Here is a 21,374-nt window from a genome sequence, read left to right as displayed (position 1 = left end):
GTACTATTTCTTCATCAAAAACACATCACGTCTACATTAACCAATTTCTAAAAAGTACTATTGCAAAGCTCCACAGAACTAACACTGCAAAAAAGCATGCCTCAAGAAAGCGTTTGCAAAGATCCAATGGATACACAAAACTCACGATTAAGTAATCAACCTCCTCATCTTCGTGGCACATCAACAACACCATCTTCACAATCGTCAACGCAATGCGCATAGCTTCAGATCAGAAATAAGACACACTTGGTACACAAGACGATTCGAGAAAGTGTTGTCGTTGAACGATGGGATGGAACTTTTGGCGAATACGAGTCTAGGTCCTTGGCGCTACCCAGCTACCTACCTCAGCATGTTATTAACACGTGATAATCACATTTACCTATCACATTTCACATTTGGGCGATCCGTGTGTTCTTGTTTTTGTGTTCAGCTGCGTTGATTGTTTTGCAAGACATTTTGGAAGAAAAGTGAAGATGTTGTCAGTTAGTACTATGTGTTGATTGCGCTGAGATCCTATCATGTAGCTTTCTGGTATACAATGCAATAAGGGATATTGGTTCAATGGGGAGCATCAGGAGAAATAACTATCAAGACACATTCGCATTTGCGAGTTGAATAGTAGGATAATAAAAATATTGTTCATTATCTCTCTCATCAAGTCATATCATATCCATCATTTCTCCATTCCCCATTTTCTTCATATCTCCATTTTGTCCATTAACCCTCTACACCTTAGAAGCGCCGTTAGAAGATATCATTCCCATCAACTGATTGGTACAAATCAATAATACTCCAATTGTCAGACTTCTTTTAACCCAACATAAATGTTTCCGTGAGCACTTTCTTTTTTTTAGCCCGACCAAGTGGATGAAAGGAAAAGTACATGTACCAATATATAAACCGCCCAGGTTAGTTTTCATACCTCATTCCAACGCAAAATCATGATCATTAATCATTGTCCATAATACCATTCGTACAAAAGAAATGTTCATTTTGTTATAGTTTATGAAAGGCGTCGTTCAGGAGGTACGTGGGACTTCTTACTGAAGATCCCCTTGACGGCCTCGCAGGCTTCACTTGCACTTCTCCTAAATCCACCCGATCTTCTTGCTTTTTCTTCACTCCCATTCTTGTTCGAGGCCCCTCCATTCGATCGGAACTTTTCAAGCATCTCCTCGATGGCTTTTGCCATTTTACTTGGGGAGTTCTCATCTTCATCGTCGGAGTCGGTCTCGAATTCGGACTTCAAAACTAGAGGCGTCGAAGAGTTGTAGTGGGGAAAAGGAGGATGAGTATGACGGTAGCTTGCCGGAAAGTATGATCCAGGGACTGAATTATTGATACTTGTGCACAAACTGAGATTAGATGGCGTGTTTGGCTGAGAAGGTGTAGTTTGCGCACGAGCGCGGCCGTTAGAACGACTGGGACGAGAGTCGAGCCGTTCAGGCCAAGCCTGTGTAGGCCATGACTTGTGAGTTGAATGTTGATTGTGTCCATGAGGTGATTGTGGAATTGTGGTGGGAAACAGTGAATAGTTACGATGAGGTACAGGCGGCGGTGGTGGAGGCGGTGGTAGATACTCTGACTCTGTGTAAAAATACTGATTCCAGACTTCTTCTTCCTTCTCCGGAGGATAACTTGATGTTGAAGATGAGTAAAATGACGACGGGTCATCATCAGTAAAAGACTCAGAGTCAGATGCCTCGAAGAGATCTTCCATCATCCCTGGGTCTGTTTCGACTAGAGAAAGTCGCTGCCAACCTTTTGCTGAAACCTGACATTGTGACTGTGATTCTTGTGGTGAATTTTCGTAAACCTTTGACCAACTATTGAAAGTAGCTGTGGAGCTATCGCAAGCTTTCCCGATATCTGACCTTGAGATGACCATCGTAGATGATGACAGTAACCAGCCGTTGCACGAATCATTGTGTGGATGTATCGCTATCATATCATTATCGATAGGAAGACAGTCGCCGAGATATTCGTTGCTAGAAGCACGCATTGCTGATGAGGAATGTAGGCAAGGTGAATTCCTATCGGTTTCCCCGGAGAAACAAGTCTAGAAAAGCGGCGAACATCAATCGTTGCAATAGATTGAAAGATTAACCCTTCGATGAATGATCTTCCTTGCGAGAGATATTGACGAGACAACGACTTGTTTATAACCCTGGACTCAAACTATTTTCAGGGTTTACTCGTCTGAAAAAAAACTGGCTGGGTATTCATTCTTTGCATAAACATGATGTTATCATATGCAAATGGTATGAAGGCAAAAGCCATATCAGATCTGTCAGGTTTAAAATCTAGAAGCTCATTGGACCAAACCACTTGTTGTTATACGCCCGCAGGTAAGGCCTCGAACTTTGCCAGCCACGTTCATCCCTTTGTGCCGAATCGGCCAACACCCGGCTGTGAGATCCCGAGCCTTTGATTGGTGCTATTGTCCAAAGAATAGGATTCATACGTTCAGGAACAAGAGAGCCTCTAAGTTTGTTTACCTCCGTTTGATATCATGGGGTTCTACTAGGTAGAAGTCGAAGACAGTATTTCCGACGGGTAGGTACATGCCAGTAACAATACTATTTTCCGTGAAATCCTCGACATCCAGAATGCGTATTTGAAATTTCGATATTCTGCTCCGAGTTCTCCTGATTTAATTATCTACTGGCAAGTAGGGAAGTTTTGGACCTGCGTAAGGAGTGCATAATGAGCGCAGTAGATTCATATCATATAATGCCGGTCCGCATGGTGCAGATTGATCAACAGGGAGCCGACGGAAGACTTCCCCGCGAGAAGCAAGACATATTATTCCTTGATTGGCGAAAGACGCGCTTCTTGCAAGTGGCGATAACTCGACAAAAAGGGATCATCGTTCGCTAACTCAGAGACAATGGAGAATGACAAATGCTCGACTAAGGAGGTGGTGGGCATCCCTTACACGAACCTCTCGCGCAAATACACCTTGGAAATTCAAAGAACCTTGGCAATACAACAATGTGCACCGAGGAGATCTTTGGTGGTCTGATTGAATTCTGACGGAGAGGAAAAACGAATCCTTCGAGTATGGGCAGATTCGTTTGTTTCGTTGAGCTGAATGATTAGTCATTTCAGCATGGATGTCCGAGGGGTTATTCTCACAATAAGACAAGCGTTCTTTTTCACAATACCACCTCATGGGAAAAGAATTTCAACCCCCCAACAATATTGTATAAGGAAGGTCTGGCCATCGGCTTTATCCCCAGCAGAATCTATAACTTTGACTGGAAATCTGCAAGTGTAGATGGGCTGATTGATGGACTACATGCATATATCAGAATATCTCATATTAACCTGCATGATACAATTTCGGAAGTACACACAGCCATTGTACATGTTTTGATATGTTGGTGATGGATTTCTTTTGCAAATCGTTGCGCAAGGTGCCGTCGGAAAGTGTATTTTCGCGACTTTTGTTGACCCGCGTCTTCGGGCCCTGTCACTCGGTCCAGCTTGATCTTGAAGAGTTTCTTTTCTTTTCTTTTCGCGTCTCGTCTTGTCGCTATACTTTGAAGCATTTTGATCGATCGCCAAAGTGCGAGAAGCAGATACTCAGAAAAGGAGAGATGAGCCGACTTGCTGGAATTGTGAAGATTGCTCTCAACGCATGCAACGGTTTCTCTGCCCTTAAAACCAATCGGGCATTGTCTTTGCGAACGCTTTTCAAGTACATTTCCATGAAAAATTCTGAGTGTGCAGCTATTGATTCATCAATATATTTTTCCAGCGTGTCAAGACTGAACAAAAATTCAAAATCTGCCATTCCTCTCAATCCTCCATATTTCAACCCTTCCTTTTCCTTTTCCACTCCATCCTTTCTTTCCTTTCTAACTCTCATCTCATCGTTCTCTCTACAAGCAAAGTATTCCAACTTTCCCCCCCCCCCCCCCCCAAAAAAAAACTTACTCCCCATCCAATCTCAACACATAACTTCGCACTACTTCTCCCCACACCCCACCTCCCTGCCCTCCTATCGCTTGTTCCTCGCATTATCAAACATCGCGCTTAAATATTGAATTACACGTCAATCTTCCAAATACGATAACAATGAATACACAGCTAGTTCAAACCCAAACTATACGCAAATATAAACATCTGAGAAGCCGGCATTACACATACCTCAGCACATCATACACCGTTCCTTCTAAACCATGATGATCATGTACACACCATTTAAACTCTCCATCCCTATCCTCTTCCCCATTTCTATTGCTATCTCTAAAGCAAAGCAAAGCAAAACCCAGCGCAACGCCAACATCCTAATAACCCTAAAATCTACATCCTCTCGATCCACCATAACCCCTCAATCTCAGACCCCAGCCCCAGTTCCAAGTATCCAGACCACTTTCCAAATCGCATCCGCCACAACAGAGCCATTTTCCCCTTTCCTCTTCCCACTATCCAACCCCCGTATAAACCCCATCTGCATCTCCATCCACCATAAAACACCCCTAAAACATAACAAACCCCCTATAATAGACTCTCATTCCCCAACCATCTTCCATCTTCCATCTTCCATAATCCCCCTCCCCTTCGAGCATCTCTCATCTATACACAGCACCATAGCGCCACAATTCCCCAATCCCCAATCCCCATCCCCAAATCCAACTGCAAATCTCACTGCAACCACAACCCCATCATCACAATCCCAATCCCAATCCCCAATCCCCAAGCCCCAAATCCAATCTTAATCTCTACACTACTCTACGCTATTCCCCGCTAACCTACGCTACACTATGATATTACACAATTTCAAATTTCCAAAACCATGAACTTATGATTTCAAAGATTCAGCCCAGTTCAGCGACCTCGTTCCAAGTTCCCCAGGGCCAGGAAAAGAGTATTTCTCTCCTTCTCTCCCTCTCTCCCTCTCTCCCTCTCTCCCTCTCTCCCTCTCTCCCTCTCTCCCTCTCTCCCTCTCTCCCTCTCTCCCTCTCTCCTTCTATCCCCCCTTCTCCCCCCCCATCTCAAAGCAAACCCAAACCCAAACTCAAACCCAAACTCAAACTCAACCCCAACCCCAACCCCACCACCAAATCCAAGAACTCACTCCCCTCCCTCCCCCCTCCCTCTCCAAAAAATCAAAATCAAAATCAAACGTCTCTGAAATCTTTCTCCCCTTACCTTACCTTACCTTACCTTCCCTTCCCTTCCCTTGCTCTTCTCTCCGGTCAGCATCCGCAGACAAAATCTACCAAATCTACCAAATCTACCAAATCTACAGATCCTCTCGTATCGTATCGTATCCTAACCTATTCTATTCTATGATATGTATATACAATACAACAAGCAACAATCAGGTATCCCCAACCGAGTATCAATCACCAACCATTATCCGCCAACATTGAATAAGCATCAACCCACCAATCCACCAACCTACCTCCTCATCTAACTCCTACCAAAACCATTCTCCCAATTTTTTCCACTTCCAAAAGACTCAACAAACTCTTAGATATTGCATCAATACACATACTAATTGCTCAGAATTTGATAGAGTTGATTCAATGACGTTGCAATCTAAATTTATTATTCTGTTTCTGTTTGTCTAGGATCTATTTTCGTTGCCCAGCCCATGCCTGCATCCATCGCTCGATTTCATCAACGAGTTTCATCTTCGTTCCCATTCCGATTGTTTTAGGAATTCGATGCAATTACCTCCTCCGTGTCCACATTGAAGCTTTCTCTATTGATCTTTTCCCATGGTATACTACTAGTATCTTATAATGCCATCTTCCACCATTACCATCTTATACTTGCGACCCAAAATGATTCACTTTTAGCCGTATAATCCCCATGCCCTGTTCCTCAACTTTTGACACTCCCGCACCTATCTCTCGCGATCTAGTAAAGACCCGGCAAGATAACCCACCTCACCTTCTCACAATAAGTTTCCCATCCCTTCCCATATTTCTTTGAGCACCTCTCCTCATCCCGCCAGCAGCGATGAATCAACAAAATCGTCATAAAAATTGCATACGTCCATGGCAACAAATTATGGGTACCACAAGCTGCACACATGGAATAAGAAAGGATGAGGTCGCCCAAATAGTTGACATGTCTCGCCATGCCCCACCATCCAGAGCAAAGAAGAATGCTGTCATGTTCTTTGCCATCTTTGGTTCGATATTTGACGTGTAAAACATCTGCTGGGGCACCCCAGAGTTGACAATTGCCTTTGGTGCGACGAGCGAGATCCTTTTGGTGATTGACGCTTCGAAAGATAATATAACCACTGACGCCTGAAATAAATAGCATCACGGCGTTAAGGGGTGATAGAGAGTGAGGATATCTTGAAAGATATTGGGTTTGAAGAGTATACATGGATGGCAACCAAACCATGGATCCCCATGCGAGGTAGAAACCAAAGTGATCATGACAGATATCGATGGTTCGAAGGTACCAATCTTCGTTGATGAAAAAGTCCACAACGTAGAGACCGTGAAGGAATGTACTTAGAATGATGGAATTGGTAATATATCCGTAGGTTTGATACTGATACGCGATGAAGGACATGTCACTATATCGAGATTAGAGGATGATATAGGTTGGACTGGAAGTGGGAATGCAAATTAAACACATGATCAAGGTGATGCTAGTTTGACATACATAAGAGTCCAGGCAACTATCCCAGGTCGTCCATTGTGGAACAATTTGAAGTCGAAATGGTTTCCAAATCTAGGATTCAATTCAATTCCCATGTACAAATCGTACAAGACGGATCCTGTCACGTGTCAGTATCGAATTACACAAATCTCATCTTCATTAGCCCCGACTTACCACTGAATTTTCGATCGCCTTCATGAGTTGGACACAGATGAGCTTTCAAATAAGCAAATCCGGACAAGAGGAAGCCATAAACATTCACCGAGACCAACAACGCTTGCCAATGTTTTGCGAGAATTGCTGGATCTAAGAGTCCACAATATGACGAAATAAGGAACAAAGCATGAGTGACAAACCAAGCGGAAAGACCATTTGTGCGGTATTTGAGAAGATTCCCAGCTGGAGTGAGCTGACCTGTACTCAATTCGGTAGGTAAGAATTGGTACAGGATTGCCTGGAACAACAGCCACGTTCCATAGCCAATATTCGTTCTCCAATTTCCGCGAGGTGCATGTTGCCAAAAGAAATTGACGGGTCCAATCATGGCCATTGATTTGTATGCTGAAGTTAAGGAACCTTCAAAGCGTGAAAGTGCGACCCAATAGAATATAACAATGACTGGGCATAGAAGCATGATACTTGCACATCCCAAGGAATGCAACCACGAACCATGATGATGCCGTCGACCCCATGAGATACTCGAATCTCGAGTGGTTGAGAACGAAGCCAATCGAGCTCGATTGAGCGTTGCATTTGATTTATCGGGAGCGTCTTGTTGCAAGGTTTCAATTACATCGTGAAGACCCGGCGAGGGGAGAATGATTGATTCCATTGTATGGGTTGGGGTCCAATGATATTTTGAAAGGAGAGTGAGAGGTATGTTGTGATTGAAGTCCGAGGTGCACCTGAGGTTGTACGAATGATGCAAGGAGAGGGAAAAAGAAAAAGAGATAAGTAGGGATACGGGGGAGAGTGAGGTGAAGGTAACGGGAACGGGCAACTACTAGGTACTAATTAGGTAGTAACCTCGATCGAAAGAAAAGGTGAAAGAGGTTAGAGCCAAGGAAGGACGTAAAACAAGAGTCGAAAGAGATGAAACATACAGTTCGGGATGGAGATTCAATGATTAAAAGATGCGGAGGGGAGAGATGAAGATGGAGATGGAGATGAATGAATGAATGAACGAATGAGTGGTTGTTGTGGAGGTTTGAAGGTGTGGTGTGGGCGAATGAAGGAATGAATGAAAGCATGGATGGATGGATGGACGAGGAGAAAAGAGGAAATGAAATGGGAAATGGAACTATCATTGGTGTTGTTTTGCATGCTCCCTAGTACGTCGGGACCAAAGGATACTCGTGCCGGACCCTCGATCTCTTATGCATCGATTGACACTGCATATGCAAACCACTTCTCCGGATACGGCAGTCGTGGATTGGGAAAGAAGGGAGGTGGCAGAGGGCAGAGGGCAGAGGGCAGAGGGCAGAGGGCAGATGGCAGAGGGCAGAGGGCTACTCGAGACGAGACACCTGGTCGTCACTACCTAGGGAGACACGTAATACATGCGTGTGTGTGTGGAAGAAACAGAGGATTGCATCTAGCACACCTCCGACCGACTGGGTAGCACAGGAAGGGAAAGGCAGATCGAACACGGAAAAGGAAGGGCATGGGAAAGGAATGCAAGGTACCCGTAGAATGTGTTTTGCGAAAGTCGTAAGATGGGACAAGGCAAATCTAATACCGGGAATGGGAAAGTGCAATGACAACGACCATGACAATGACATCTACGTCTCGTCTTTCCTGGGTGCAAGCTAAAACACAACACCCAATGTCTTGCTTGGAGGAAGGTGGTTGACAGACATTCTTTCCCGAGTACCGATAATGAGCTATGCCTATTAGGGAGTAGGCGATTGATTGATTGATAGATCGATTGATAGATCGATTGATTGCTTGATTGATTGATTGCAATTGACAGAGGATTGGATGCCACTCTCACTCTCACTCTGCATCGCCGTCACCACCTTCATCATCTTCAAACGATTTCGATATGGAGACATACCATACCATACCATTCCTTGCCTTACCCACCCACGTCCCGGTCTATAAATCTCGCAAAACCACCCCAACGCTCCAACCCAAAATAAACTTCGTATTAAACGAACGAAACGAACGAACGAATGAGAGAAAGATCCCTCTCTCCACCCATCCATCCCATCCCATCCCATCCCATCCCATACCGATTATCACATACCGATTATCACATAAGCTTCTACTCCCAATCCCCAGCCATGCCCACCCACAAGTACCACGGCGCACACCAGCGCACGAAGTACAAGCCGTCGTAACACGAACCAAGCCGCGGACCGATCTATCATCTCTCCCAAGCTATTTTCGCAGGTAAATCGAGAAAGAACCACGCCACACGAACTTTATTTGTCAATCGATCAATGAATGAATGAATGAATCAATCATTTGATAAATAGTGTGAACGCAAGAAGAGAAAGAGACCACAAGATAATAAGACTTACATATCATAATACACGTGACTACCTATGTCCTCTCTACACAAATCATAACATTAAGGAATCTATCACCATCGGTAGAGACAGAGATGAAATATATGATATATAAGGACACAACAGCACTCGAAGAAGAGAGAATGGAATAATGCAAGTGAAAGTATAATTAAGAGAAGACTGAAAGACGGAAAAAAAAAAAATAGAAAAAACAAACTCTGATCAAGAACCATCAACAATCAACCACTCACTTGCAAACCACAAATAACCAAGCAGCTCATCTCATCTCATCTCTTCTCTTCTCTTCTCATCTCATCCCAGAGGAAGGAGTCGCTCCAGAATTTCCCCATCTATCTATCCAAGGTTACGGCCGACCTCGTATGTATTATATGTTAGGCACACAGTTATGATTACCTTACAAACGACAGACACATCTACCCATCTACTCAACTTGTCCAAACCAGCAAACACCAAAATACAATCGCATTGCGTGTATAGAAATATACCAACGACCGCTCCTCGAGATACTTAATAATAATAAGCTACCTCCCTATCTACTTATTACTATCTACATGAGATAATATATATAACCCGTGCCCACCTAATAAATATCTATCTATCCATCTATCGAACTATCCATCTATCGAACTGATACAATGCCTGTACACCACTAGGAAGTAACCTTACTACTTGATTTACTTTCTAACAAATACCACTGCTGCTGCTGCTACTACTACTACTACTAAATAATTTCTCAACCAAGATAGCCTCATTCCCCACGGCGGGAAGAAAGAACCCTGGAAGATAGTCTAATAACACGAATACGAATACATATACACAAACACACACATGAGGAAGAAGACTTTGGATAGCACATCTATCACATACCTACAACTCTATATTTCACTACTCGACCAATGTGGATTTCATCAGAGATGACAAATTAATTCTCGTATGGTAGTCATGACGGAAGTATGCATGATTATTGCTTTGACGACCTCCTACCTACTACCTACTACCTACTACCATGGTTCATTTGTATCTACAACAAGCTCATTCGTATCTTCAAACCAGCACTGTTACTAGGTCAGCAATTTGTACTACCCCGTTGAAATTCGATTTCAGTACAGGTAAAACACACAATCAGAAGGAAGGCAACGGAAAATCTCCACACGGTTTTGCGCTCTCGGAGATATAATGATTTAACATCCGAAATATTTCATCATACAAAGTCAAAGGAAATTGAAGTGGCGAGTGAATGGAAGAAACAAGACTGACCGTGAAATATCATATTCAGATGCCGGTGAGGCTCAGAAGCAGTAGCCCGTAAATGTTATGTACATTTTCAATAACACTCCCCATTTACCATGCTGTAATGTCATCCACTTCTGCCTCGCCAAATGTACTGCTTTTGGTAACAGCCCCTACTCCGTCTTCTGCTACAACTCCTTCAATGCCAGGAGCTCCCATAATATCAGGTAAAACTTCGTTCAAAAATTCCAGAATGTGTTGATTGACCTGTTCAAATTGCAACAAGAATGCATCGTGGCCTTCGGGCGATTCAATCTTCCTGAGACGTGCATTTGGTACTGAAGCTGCAATCTCTTTCTGCTCATCAAATGTGAAAAGTCCATCACTCTCAATACCAAGTACCAACGTTGGCTGTTGAATTTGTGAAAGAGCTTCAGCAATAGGATCCTCTGAATCTGTTGGCACTCTGTATCTTGAGACATCATGAGTATCAAGCTTGCGGGTGATGGCAATATAACAGTTTCCATCAAAACGTTTGACAAATTTTTCACCTTGGTAACGAAGATATGATTGCGCGGAAAAGTAATGAGAGGTCGACTTGCGCTTTGGAACAGGCCGGTCTGGTGGTGGGGATGATGAGGGAGTTGCGCCGTGAAATTGCGGGTCAGTAAAGTTTGCAGGGTTGCCACCGTTGGCAGTAATGTTTTCACTGGCCATGGTTGAAATGGCAGCTGAACTTCCAGGTCTTGAAGATATTGGAGATCTGGTCTGTCTGTGTCCATCATTGTGAATTGCCCTGTGGATATCCGATGCGGTGGCGGATTGTTGGCTTTCGCTGATGGTCTGTTTCTTTGAAGCATCAGGTATGTTTCGCCCAAACCTTGCCTCGAATGAATTCCGGCTTCGATACGTAAGCAATGCAGACATGCGTGCCGCGCCCAGCCCTGCAGTTGGAGGATCCGAAAATGGGTAATAGCCGTCATCGTACTTTGGATCGGCATAGATGCTTTGCCTTTGAGCTTCTCCCCAACTGATTCCCCAAGCACTATGTCTGCTAGATGTTGCGATTGGCACAATAGCTCTAACATAATCCTTGCCAAAGTATGCCCATTCAAGCACCAGCATACCTCCCATAGAACCTCCTATGACCGCTGCCACTTGTCGAACTCCTAAATCGTCCAAGAGAAGTTTGTGAATGCTAACGCCAGTCAGTGTTGTATCAGGCTGATTGAAAATTGCTAACATACTTGACATCATCTCGGATGGTTGTCAAAGGGAATTCAGGGCCATATCTTTCATTTTTTGGGTCCCCATCCTTGCAAGTGACAGGACTGGCACTCCCGTAAGGGCTTCCTAGACTGTTCATACATATCACAAAGAATCTGGATATATCGAATGCTCGACCAGGACCACCTAAAAGAGGTCCCCACCAATCGCTGACATCTGCACTGCCAGTCAAGGCATGGCATATGACCATAGCATTATCGCGATTAGGTGAAAGCTTTCCTCTGGTGCTGTATGCCAATGGAACATTGTGTAAAGTTTCGCCGGACTCTAAGGTGAAGGATGGGATGATGGCGATAGTTTGGTCGGGTATAAGGGATGCAAATGGGTTCTCGGGTTGTTGCTGCGTTCTTTCTTGGAGTATTCAGTCACTGCTTCTTCCAAGAATTGAGGGGTAATTTTTTTTTTTTTTCATTTTTTTATGCAAAGCATTGAAGATGTGACTACTGACCGTATCTTGGTGCATTGGCTTCTGTTCCTGCAGAACCAGTAGATTTCAATGAAGCTGCCATTTTGTGATTGAATCTGTGTCGAAAGAAGAGCTCAAGGAATAAAAGAGTTTTATATCATTATACAAGAGTTGCTTGCTTGAGTCATTAAAGGAGGGGGGGGGGCTGTTTAAAAAAACGTCATCAACAGCCAGTCACAATTTGATTTGGCAAGCTCGAGGCAAGTAAGAAAACTTTGAAGATTTCTTTCAGTCGGGAAACGGAACAAAAAGCATTTACGTTGTTGTTAGTCAACATTGGAGCATTGGAGCATTGATAAGGAAACCCTGGAAGATAGCTAGCTCACCCTTCCGCTTTCGTAGGGGTTTCAACACAGTCACACAGTATTTTTGATGAGGCTGAAAGTTGAGTGAGACCCAATGGTTGTGGCTTGATTGTGGCTCCAAGTCAAGTATAATCGGACTACACTCAATACGGCTTAGTGGATTTCTCTCTCACGCGAACGCGGGAAACCTTTCGTTGCTTGAGGATTTTGAAGATGTCTCTATCTAGGTATTAGCAATTGAGAATATTTCTACGGAGTCGAAAACGAAATCTGCTTAACTCATATTTTAATCGTCGCAGATAAGTAGTGATTTTTTTCAAAGCTCTTTAATTATTCGACGACTGCGAATTCGACGGAAGCACAAATCACATTGAACCTTGATCGCATTATCGCATATAGTTCTTTGCTTTCATCAGCATTTCGACACACATGTGTGCAGATCGTTGAGTTTTATCGATAGACTTGGAGATGGCTCCAGCAGGGAAGCGAAAGAGGAATGATAGAAATTCCGTAGACCAGGGTGAGCCTCGACCTTCACCTCATCGGCCGGGAAATACTTCTTTAGGTCAGCATGAAAGAGAATTTGGGATGCGCGAGGGCGGTAACAGAAGGAGCAGCAGAGGAGGTCAAGGTAATCAAGGCGGGGGTAGAGGACGTAGAAATGATGGTCGCATTTCGAATAATCCAAATAATTCAAGCAATGCGAGCAATCCTAGTAACCTCTCGATAGCTACCAGAGCCACCCCAACACCAGGACCAATGTCTCCACCTGCCAGACCTTCGAGCGCTTCTCACACGACTCCAGCGCAAACTCCAGCGCAAACTCCAACTCCAATGAACACGAACGATATGATCAGTCCTAGCTGGAACCCCGACCCTGCTCCTTTCGATTACGTTTTCCTTACCGACGATCAGATGTCTTCATGGACAACAAACGGCCGACAAGAAGTGGTGGAAAAGGGCATCCAAGCTCGTCAGGATGAAGATACAATGGATTTGGCAACTGTATTTCAAGAATTCATCCGTGCAACCCTCGATGGTCGCATTGATGGCGCTGATGCGGGCAATTGCATCAAAGAGATATTGGGACCAGACACATCGCCGGTAGACAACGTCCCTGGCACCCTGGAACCGCAAGCTCTGTTTCTTGACTCTCTATCTATGATGTTTGAATTAGAAGATCTCAAAACACCCAATACTGCGCTTCGCACGTTTGTTTTTTCCACAGGCATATCCGCCATGGTAATGCGACAAAAATTGGATGCCACTCTTTTGTTAAACCTCGGACTCACGAGAGACACCTTTACACGCATGGGAATTCGACAAGCTACTCATCTTCTTTATCGACAGGCAAACTACAATCTTTTGAGAGAGGAGACGGAAGGATATTCGAAATTAGTTACAGAGCTTTTCACAACCAGTGGGAGCGAACCCCCTTCCAGTGAGGTTGTTGAAGATGCCTTTGAGAAAGTGAAAGGCCTGATAGGAACTTTTGATCTCGATGTGGGAAGAGTACTCGATATCACGTTGGATGTATTTGCGGCTGTTCTAATCAAACAATTTCGCTTCTTTATAAAGTTTCTTCGTGTTAGCTCTTGGTGGCCGAGAAGCGGCGAATTCGACAAGATACCTCGATGTGGTGGTCTTCCGCCGTGGGCTTTACCCAGTGCTCCTGGTTGGACTTCAACCGATGAAGAAGAAGAAATTGCTACGAGTCAACGATTGGAGCGCGATAAACTATTTTGGGATCGGGCTCGTGATGTTGGTATTGAAGCGTTTTTCGAGCTTGGAGGTCGCCAGCCTGTAGATGCAGAGACGAAACAACGACTTCTCGAAGAGGACGATGCAAAGCTTGATGAAGATTATCAATGGATCAAAGCAACAGGCACTTATCCACCTTCTGGAAATCGAACAGCAGCTCAGTTGCTTGGCTTTAAACTACGTTTTTACGCCTCGGCCGCTCGAGACAATGAAGATGTGCTGCCTGCAAATCTGATTTATTTGACCGCTTTGTTGATCAAGATTGGATTCATCTCCCTCAAGGATCTATACCCACACTTGTGGCCTCTAGACGAAGATATGGAAGCTGTTCGCGATGCTAAAATGAAGGAAATCGAGGAGAAAGAAAAGGCTAGTCGTGGAGGCACAATGAATGCATTGATGATGGCTGGGGCTTTGGTAGATGATACTTTACCGAACGGGGGACGAACTCGTGATGTCGCAACCACCAAGTCTGATGCATCTGGCAAACCGACAAGCGAGGTTGATGAAAAAGACAAGCTTAATGAACCCTCGGACCAAAAGGTGCAGCTTCTAACCTGTCTTCTGACGATCGGAGCAATCCCTGAAGCTTTATTCATTCTCGGGCGATTTCCTTGGCTGCCTGAAGCATACCCGGAACTTCTCGATTTGATACATCGTATCTTGAATCATTCTATTCAGCATGTTTTCGATCTAAGTCGACCATCTACTTCAGCAGTACCAGACTGCCCAAGTAAGAAGGTTCTAGATCCGGACCAAACTGGTATGCCCAAGGGCTCAATCCGCTTATTCGCATTGCCTCCCCGAAAACAATTGCGATGGCCTTTTCCAGATAAATTCGACACAAATGACAACAATGCATATAGATTCTACTGGGACGAGTGGGCAGATAATGTACCTGTCTGTCAGACCGTGGATGACATATTCACTCTTTGTGGCTCTTTACTTAATTATTCTGGTGTCAATATTGGTAAAGACGCTAGTTTACTGTCAAAGTTGGCCAGGATTGGCACACAAAGTCTTGCAGAGGATCGTTCAACGCAAAATTTCGACCGATGGCAAGATCTGCTCAAGCGGCTCCTTGTCCCAGCCTTGAGCTTAACTAAAGCGAACACAAGTATCGTCAATGAAGTGTACGGTATGCTTCGCTTTTATCCTCTATCCGTCAGATATTCCATCTATGCAGAGTGGTTTGAGGGCCAGATCTCTCGATTGCCACCAATGAGAGCTGCATTTGCCAAAACCAAATCTGAGACAATTAGTACCATGAAAAGAATTAGTATGACCAATCTTACTGTGATGGCACGAGCTCTAGCCAAAATTGCCTATGCATCACCGGGCATAGTATTTAGTGTTGCTCTGGGCCAGATCGAAGCATACACCAATCTTACGGAAGTTGTTGTGGAGTGTGGCAAGTACTTCACTGACTTAGGATACGACGTTCTCGTTTGGTCGTTATTGAGTTCACTAGGAGGAAAGGACAGGAATCGAAACGATGCCGAATTCGCACTTCTCCCAAGTAGATGGCTTCTAGCATTGTCAAGATTCTCTGGCAAAGTTTTTAGGCGATATTCTATAATGAATCTAATTCCCCTCATTCAGTATGTTAATGATCAACTTCACCGGGGAAATTCAACCGACTTGGTCATTCTTAAAGAGCTCATCTCTCAGATGTCTGGAATTGTGCCTGACACCGACTTTACCGATGCTCAACTCGCTGCCATGACTGGAGGCGAGCTTTTAAGGCGCCAGACATTAATCAACCTCCAAGATAAGCGTTACGAATCTCTGAAGACAGCAAAGCGACTTATGAGAGGCTTGACCGATACAAAGTTGGGTGGTCAACTTTTGCTGTCTATTGCACAGCACAGACAATCGGCCATCTACAATGTCTCGGATGACGAAGCGCCTATCAAACTGTTAGCTACGATGATTGATGACACTCAAATGATTCTTTTCCAATATCTTGATCTTCTTCGCAGCAACCTCTCAATTGAAGAGTTTGATGATCTCGTTCCAGGAATTTCCGAGCTTATGAAAGACTTTGGCTTAGACCCAACACTTGCCTTCATGATCGGTCGTCCAAGTATTTCGCATCATGTTAGCAAGTTACTATCTTCAAATGTCAACGGAAATTCGAAGTCTTCACCATCATTAGTGGAATCTATAGCCACAGAGGTAGATGCAGAAGGTGATGTGGGTATGAGCGGCGATGATACAAACCCGGCGGTCAAGGAATCGATAGCAGCGAATGGAACATCTACTCCGCATGACGACGTTCAGATGTCAGATGTAAAGGGAGGAGATTCGCCATCGGAAACAGCAGCAACAGAAACGGATTCGCTTCATGATCTACTACAACCGTATATCGATACTGTCGAGGAAGTCTTGCCTGAAGGCTCTTGGGCATTTCTTACTTCTGAATTCTACGTTGTATTCTGGAGCTCTACATTAAGCGACCTGGCTATTCCTAGTCATAGCTACGAAGCCGAAATCTCCCGTTTGCTAAAAGAACAGGGTGATGTAATGAAGGACCGTTCAGACATGAGCAGGGCTGGAATGGCAAAAAAAGAAGAAACTAAAAAGGCTTTGGCAGCAACCAGGGAAAACTTGCTGGCAGAGTTTGGCAAACAAGTCGGGGCTTTCTCAGGGAAGAAGAGCCGTCTGCTAAAACGTAAAAACTTATGGTTTAGCAACGTGAAAGGCGATCTAGTTAGCGACTCCTTTCTTGAGAGATGCTTGTTTCCACGATTGCTGCTTTCTCCTAGCGATGCAGACTTCTCTTTCCGGATGATTAAGTTCTTACACGAGAACGGTACACCAAACTTTCGCACCCTTTCACTATATTCCAGGCTTTTCAGATCGAATCGCTTGCGGTCAATGATCTTTACATCTACGGTTCGTGAGGCGGAGAACTTGGGTCGTTTCTTGAGATTGGTCTTGACGGATCTGGCCCGCTGGCACGGTGACCAGGGAGTATACGAAAAAGAGGCGTGGGGAGCAAGCAAGAATCTTCCAGGTTTTGCTAAGGCTATTGACGCTGATGGGTCCGTAAAGGGCCTTCTTGAGCATGACGGTGATCGTGGTTTTAAAAACATTTTGTACTCGTGGCACCAAAAGTTGAATGTGGCACTGCGTGAATGTTTTGATGGAACGGAATGGATGCATGTTCGAAACGCTATGACTATTCTGAAATCCGTTGTCGATGTGTTCCCAGCGGTCAACTTCATGGGCAACAGTTTTGTGAAGCAGCTTGAGACAATTGTTGCCCGAGAGAAGGGTGCGAGGGAAGATCTTTCTCTTGCTGGTAATGCCATCTTGGTACAACTAAAGAAAAAGTCCAAGTCATGGGTGATGGTTCAAGCCTTTGGTTATAGCCTGGTAAGTGAAAACGAACCCCAAAATTGAATGAGACTAACCACCTATAGGAGGCCCCTGTGCAAGCGAATAACAGCCCCTCACTAGATGCCTCCAAGCAAGGACCTGCTTCCAAAACAACTCTGAAGCCCACAGCTCCTGAGTTCAAACCCCAATCTAGAGCTAAGTCAGTGCCTATAACCTCAATCTACATATCTTAGTCTAACTTCTATAAGCTCTATGGGAGCCTCTACCCCAAAGAACTTCACCACTGAGGTCGAAGACGGTGAAGTTGATGATGCAAAACTGGCTTCTGCAGCTGGTAATGGCAACGTGTTGAAGGAGGTACCGTCTGATAATTCTGGTGTCAAGGATAAAGCATCGTCGACGCCCGGTGAAGGAAGGAAGTCCGAGATATTACTAAGACGCGAAAGAATCTTGCGTGAAAATGCTGCTCGAGCTTCGGCTCCAAATTCAGCACCTGCTAACATACCAGCAAGACCTGACTTGCAGAGGAACATGCCAGCAAATCATAACCTACCCAATAGGCCTGATGCCCCCATCCCGGGTCGACAAATGATGGATCGTCATCCCGCTAGGAATGACGATAGACGAGACATGAGAGATCCTAGAGTTACAGAGCTGGTCCGGGATAGAACTAGGGATCGCGGCCGTGATTTTCCTCCAGGTGACAGGAGGGGTATGGATACCCCGCCAAGAGATTTCAGAAACAACGATCGTGCACCAAACAATGAACGTGAACGACCCCGACCAGATTCGAATCCGAGGTGGAACAATGAATCAGGAAGAGATACTACAGATCGGGCTTCATCTAATGGGTACCGTACTCCAGATAATGGTGGTCGCTTGTCTCGTGAAGCAGCAATTTCCCCACCGAAAGCATCGTCTACTTCGGATCGTGGCCCAGCAATCAATCCCGATAGATTAGCACTAGTAAACCCAGATAGGCAAGAGTTGATCAATCCTGAACGGGCCGCTCTGATATCAAGTGGTAATGAGCCATCTCGCGCCGATTCCCCTCGTCGACCTAGAGATGACACTAGAGAGCGCCCTTCGAGGCAAAATTCACCACCTCCAAGACGACATGATTCCGAAAAGGATCATCAACATCCAAGGCGCGATGACAGATCGAATCGAAACATAACCATAGATTCACTAAATACTTCAAGAGGTCGTGCTGACGAAGTTGCACCACCACCAGCTGGTCCAAGAGGAGAGAGGCCAGCTGATCGAGTGAGCGACCGAGTCCCTCCTCAAGATAGATCAAGGGATAATCCTTCCTTTCAACAACCCCAGTCTCTTCCCCGTCCTGTGGACCCCGATCATGGCAGACTAAATAGATCGCAAGTTGACCCTAACTTCGGTCGCTTGAATCAGCAACCAGATATCCCATCTGGGCCTCGTGACAGAAATCGTGGCAATAATAGGATGGCCAACGCACCGCAGGGACGACGTGATGGAAGGTCGGCCAATGCTCCTGCACTTGACATTCCTCGGCCACCAAGTCCAGATAAACAACCTCCCACAGGTCCTTCTGGTGGACGGCACCCGCGACGATTAGGCCCAAGTCAAATTGAACCAGCGGCGTCTGCACACGCTGCAGTACCTACAACGTCCGCCGCATCGACTCCAACATCAGGAGTACATCCAGATCGATTGAAGCACTTAGGTCCACAAGCCACTCAGCCACCTATGCAGGCACCACCAGCTGCCACTGCTGCTCCTAGCGGTATGCACCCAGATAGAGTAAGGAGCTTTGGCGGTCAAGCACCTCCGGCAAACATCACCCCTTCCCATCAAGATAGCGCGCGTTCAAGGCCAACTGCACCACCTCTTCAAACACAAGTTGCACCCCTCGGCCCCAAATCCCAGGCTCAAAACAGTCCTATTTCTCGAATGAATGGTGCACCAACTGGGCCTGCCTCATCAAATGAACGTCCACCACGCGGTGCAAGACAGCCAAATTTAATCAATAACATCAATCGTATGCTTGAAGAAACCAAGCATCCGCAAGGACAAGAACGTCGTGGAAGACGCCAAGGAGGTCAACCTCAAACTCCAATTTCTGGTCCCCCTACCCCGATTCTCCCGCCTCCACCACCTCCTCCTCCAGGTCCGCCTCCCGCACAAGCTAGGGATTCTGGGAGAGACTTGATAAATCCTGCTCGTGCCGATCTAATTGGAAATCCCGCACCAAGCAGTGACGATCGCGATCGTGGTGATCGAGGAGGACGTGGTTCGAGGAATGATCGATCTACTCGTAGTCGTCGCACTTCACCTAGCGATCGGAATAGGGAACAGAAACGTGGTGGCCCTCCGGAAGATGAACGCTCATCAAGGAGTGAACACAGGATCCGCGGAGGCGATAGAGAGTCTAGAGATTCAGACAGACACTCGAGAGGAGATCCTTCTGCTAGCAGAGACTTGTTAGCTGGCGGTGGAAGAGGAGAAAGAGAGCATCGCGATAGAGATAGTAGTCGTCGAGATGCGCATGGCGGAGAACGTGATTCTCAACGTGATCAGCATGATGGTAATGCTGGCGGTGGTAACTGGCCAAATGCTCCCGATAGCAGAGGAGCGGATAGGGGAGGAGACCGACGGAACCAACGATCGGATAGATCTGATAGAAGTGAACGTGACGGACGAGGTATGCGGGACGATGGAGGCAGTGGCAGGAAGAGAAGAAGTGATCAAGATAGCATGAGGGAAGGTGGTCATGATAAAAGACCAAGGAGATAGAGGAGTTGAGTTCTTGAATTTCGACTACCGCAGAAAAGAAAGAGCATTGTAAAATGTAAGAATATTCAAGGGATGTTTCACAAAGTCGAGCATGCATAGTATTGGGCGTTTTTCACACAAAACTTGTTTCTTTAGCTCATACTCTCTTCTTTCTTTTGTTAATATTAGTATGTCTATGATATATGAGGCATTTCGTCATCTAATGAATCTTCTCGTTTGTGTATACTTTGGGAGGTGAGGAGACGAAAAGAAGAACACATTTGCATCACATAATTGACTTGGTAAAATGTGAGACGTTGCGTTCAAGGGAATGTAAATGAAAAGTGACTGAAGAATCTTGGGTGGTTTTCAATAAAATGACCAGCATTTGAAAATGAATAGACTAGAATATAAAGGACACAAGAGTATTTGGTTATAGATCTTGTGAGGTGACCTCAAGAAAGAAGATATACAATAAGATTCAATGGATGGGTCGCGAACGAATCACGGGAAGACCAGAGGGTTCTTTGTACATAAAGTGAACGCATGATAGAGCAAGAGAACCTTGGATCGAGAGAGATCTTGGAGTAATTTTTCATGTGGGAAATCTACTGCATCGTTTCAGGATTTAAGATCAATCTGACCTGATCAAATCCTTCTGTCTCATCTCATGACCGCCCGCTTTCACCAGAGCAGCATTCGTGCTCCTAGTGCTTCGCTCGATACTCCCTCAGCCCTTTTTTTCTGATAATGCAAGGAAATTCATTTACAAGTTTCGACACGACGCGCATGCAGATGAACGACTGTCTCTGCCATATAATTTACTAACGGTTTCCCACCACTATCTTCACAAGAGCTCCGTCTCTCGAGACAGACCTTCGTAAAGACCCGATGCAATATTGAGTTGGTAGTATCAACTCGTCACATAGACAGAGCAGAACAGTGCAGAAATTAGTATCCTGTCATAGGCAACGAAACCTCATTTACGAATAGCGATATGTAATCTGTGACTACCAACCAGCAGCGCCGCAAACCATACTTGAAGACGGTAAG

At 45.1% G+C, this 21,374-nt stretch overlaps 4 protein-coding genes across 6 annotated transcripts; 1 reads left to right on the top strand and 3 right to left on the bottom strand.

Annotated features, from left to right (window-relative positions):
• Positions 1 to 627: 627 nt before the first annotated feature.
• Positions 628 to 3,062, bottom strand: BCIN_06g04030 (hypothetical protein). The gene has a single exon (XM_001547144.2). It carries the CDS (start codon positions 2,003 to 2,005, stop codon positions 1,007 to 1,009), a length of 999 nt encoding a protein of 332 aa, XP_001547194.2. The 5' UTR covers positions 2,006 to 3,062; the 3' UTR covers positions 628 to 1,006.
• A 2,454-nt stretch (positions 3,063 to 5,516) lies between these two features.
• BCIN_06g04020 (hypothetical protein) lies at positions 5,517 to 8,102 on the bottom strand. Its single transcript, XM_024693496.1, has 3 exons — positions 6,817 to 8,102; positions 6,646 to 6,760; positions 5,517 to 6,556 (listed from the first exon to the last, which is right to left on the bottom strand). Exons 1-3 carry the CDS (start codon positions 7,472 to 7,474, stop codon positions 5,881 to 5,883), a joined length of 1,449 nt encoding a protein of 482 aa, XP_024549282.1. The 5' UTR covers positions 7,475 to 8,102; the 3' UTR covers positions 5,517 to 5,880.
• Positions 8,103 to 10,020: 1,918 nt separating this feature from the next.
• On the bottom strand, positions 10,021 to 12,521 carry Bcmet2. 2 transcript variants are annotated; one of them, XM_024693495.1, is made up of 4 exons: positions 12,142 to 12,521; positions 11,654 to 12,044; positions 10,434 to 11,604; positions 10,021 to 10,231 (listed from the first exon to the last, which is right to left on the bottom strand). In XM_024693495.1, exons 1-3 carry the CDS (start codon positions 12,200 to 12,202, stop codon positions 10,518 to 10,520), a joined length of 1,539 nt encoding a protein of 512 aa, XP_024549280.1. In that variant the 5' UTR covers positions 12,203 to 12,521; the 3' UTR covers positions 10,021 to 10,231; positions 10,434 to 10,517. The 2 variants fall into 2 exon arrangements, with proteins under 2 accessions (XP_024549280.1, XP_024549281.1); XM_024693494.1 differs by having other exon boundaries at positions 11,654 to 12,521.
• A 169-nt stretch (positions 12,522 to 12,690) lies between these two features.
• Positions 12,691 to 20,919, top strand: Bctho2. Of its 2 annotated transcripts, XM_024693493.1 has the most exons (4): positions 12,691 to 12,984; positions 13,195 to 17,606; positions 17,654 to 17,769; positions 17,819 to 20,919. In XM_024693493.1, exons 1-4 carry the CDS (start codon positions 12,933 to 12,935, stop codon positions 20,340 to 20,342), a joined length of 7,104 nt encoding a protein of 2,367 aa, XP_024549279.1. In that variant the 5' UTR covers positions 12,691 to 12,932; the 3' UTR covers positions 20,343 to 20,919. The 2 variants fall into 2 exon arrangements, with proteins under 2 accessions (XP_024549279.1, XP_001545468.2); XM_001545418.2 differs by having other exon boundaries at positions 12,691 to 17,606.
• The last annotated feature ends 455 nt before the right edge of the window (positions 20,920 to 21,374 follow it).

The sequence above is a fragment of the Botrytis cinerea genome, chromosome 6, assembly GCF_000143535.2.
Source record: "Botrytis cinerea B05.10 chromosome 6, complete sequence".
NCBI lineage: Eukaryota > Fungi > Ascomycota > Leotiomycetes > Helotiales > Sclerotiniaceae > Botrytis > Botrytis cinerea.
This window is presented reverse-complemented; position numbering and strand designations above follow the sequence as displayed.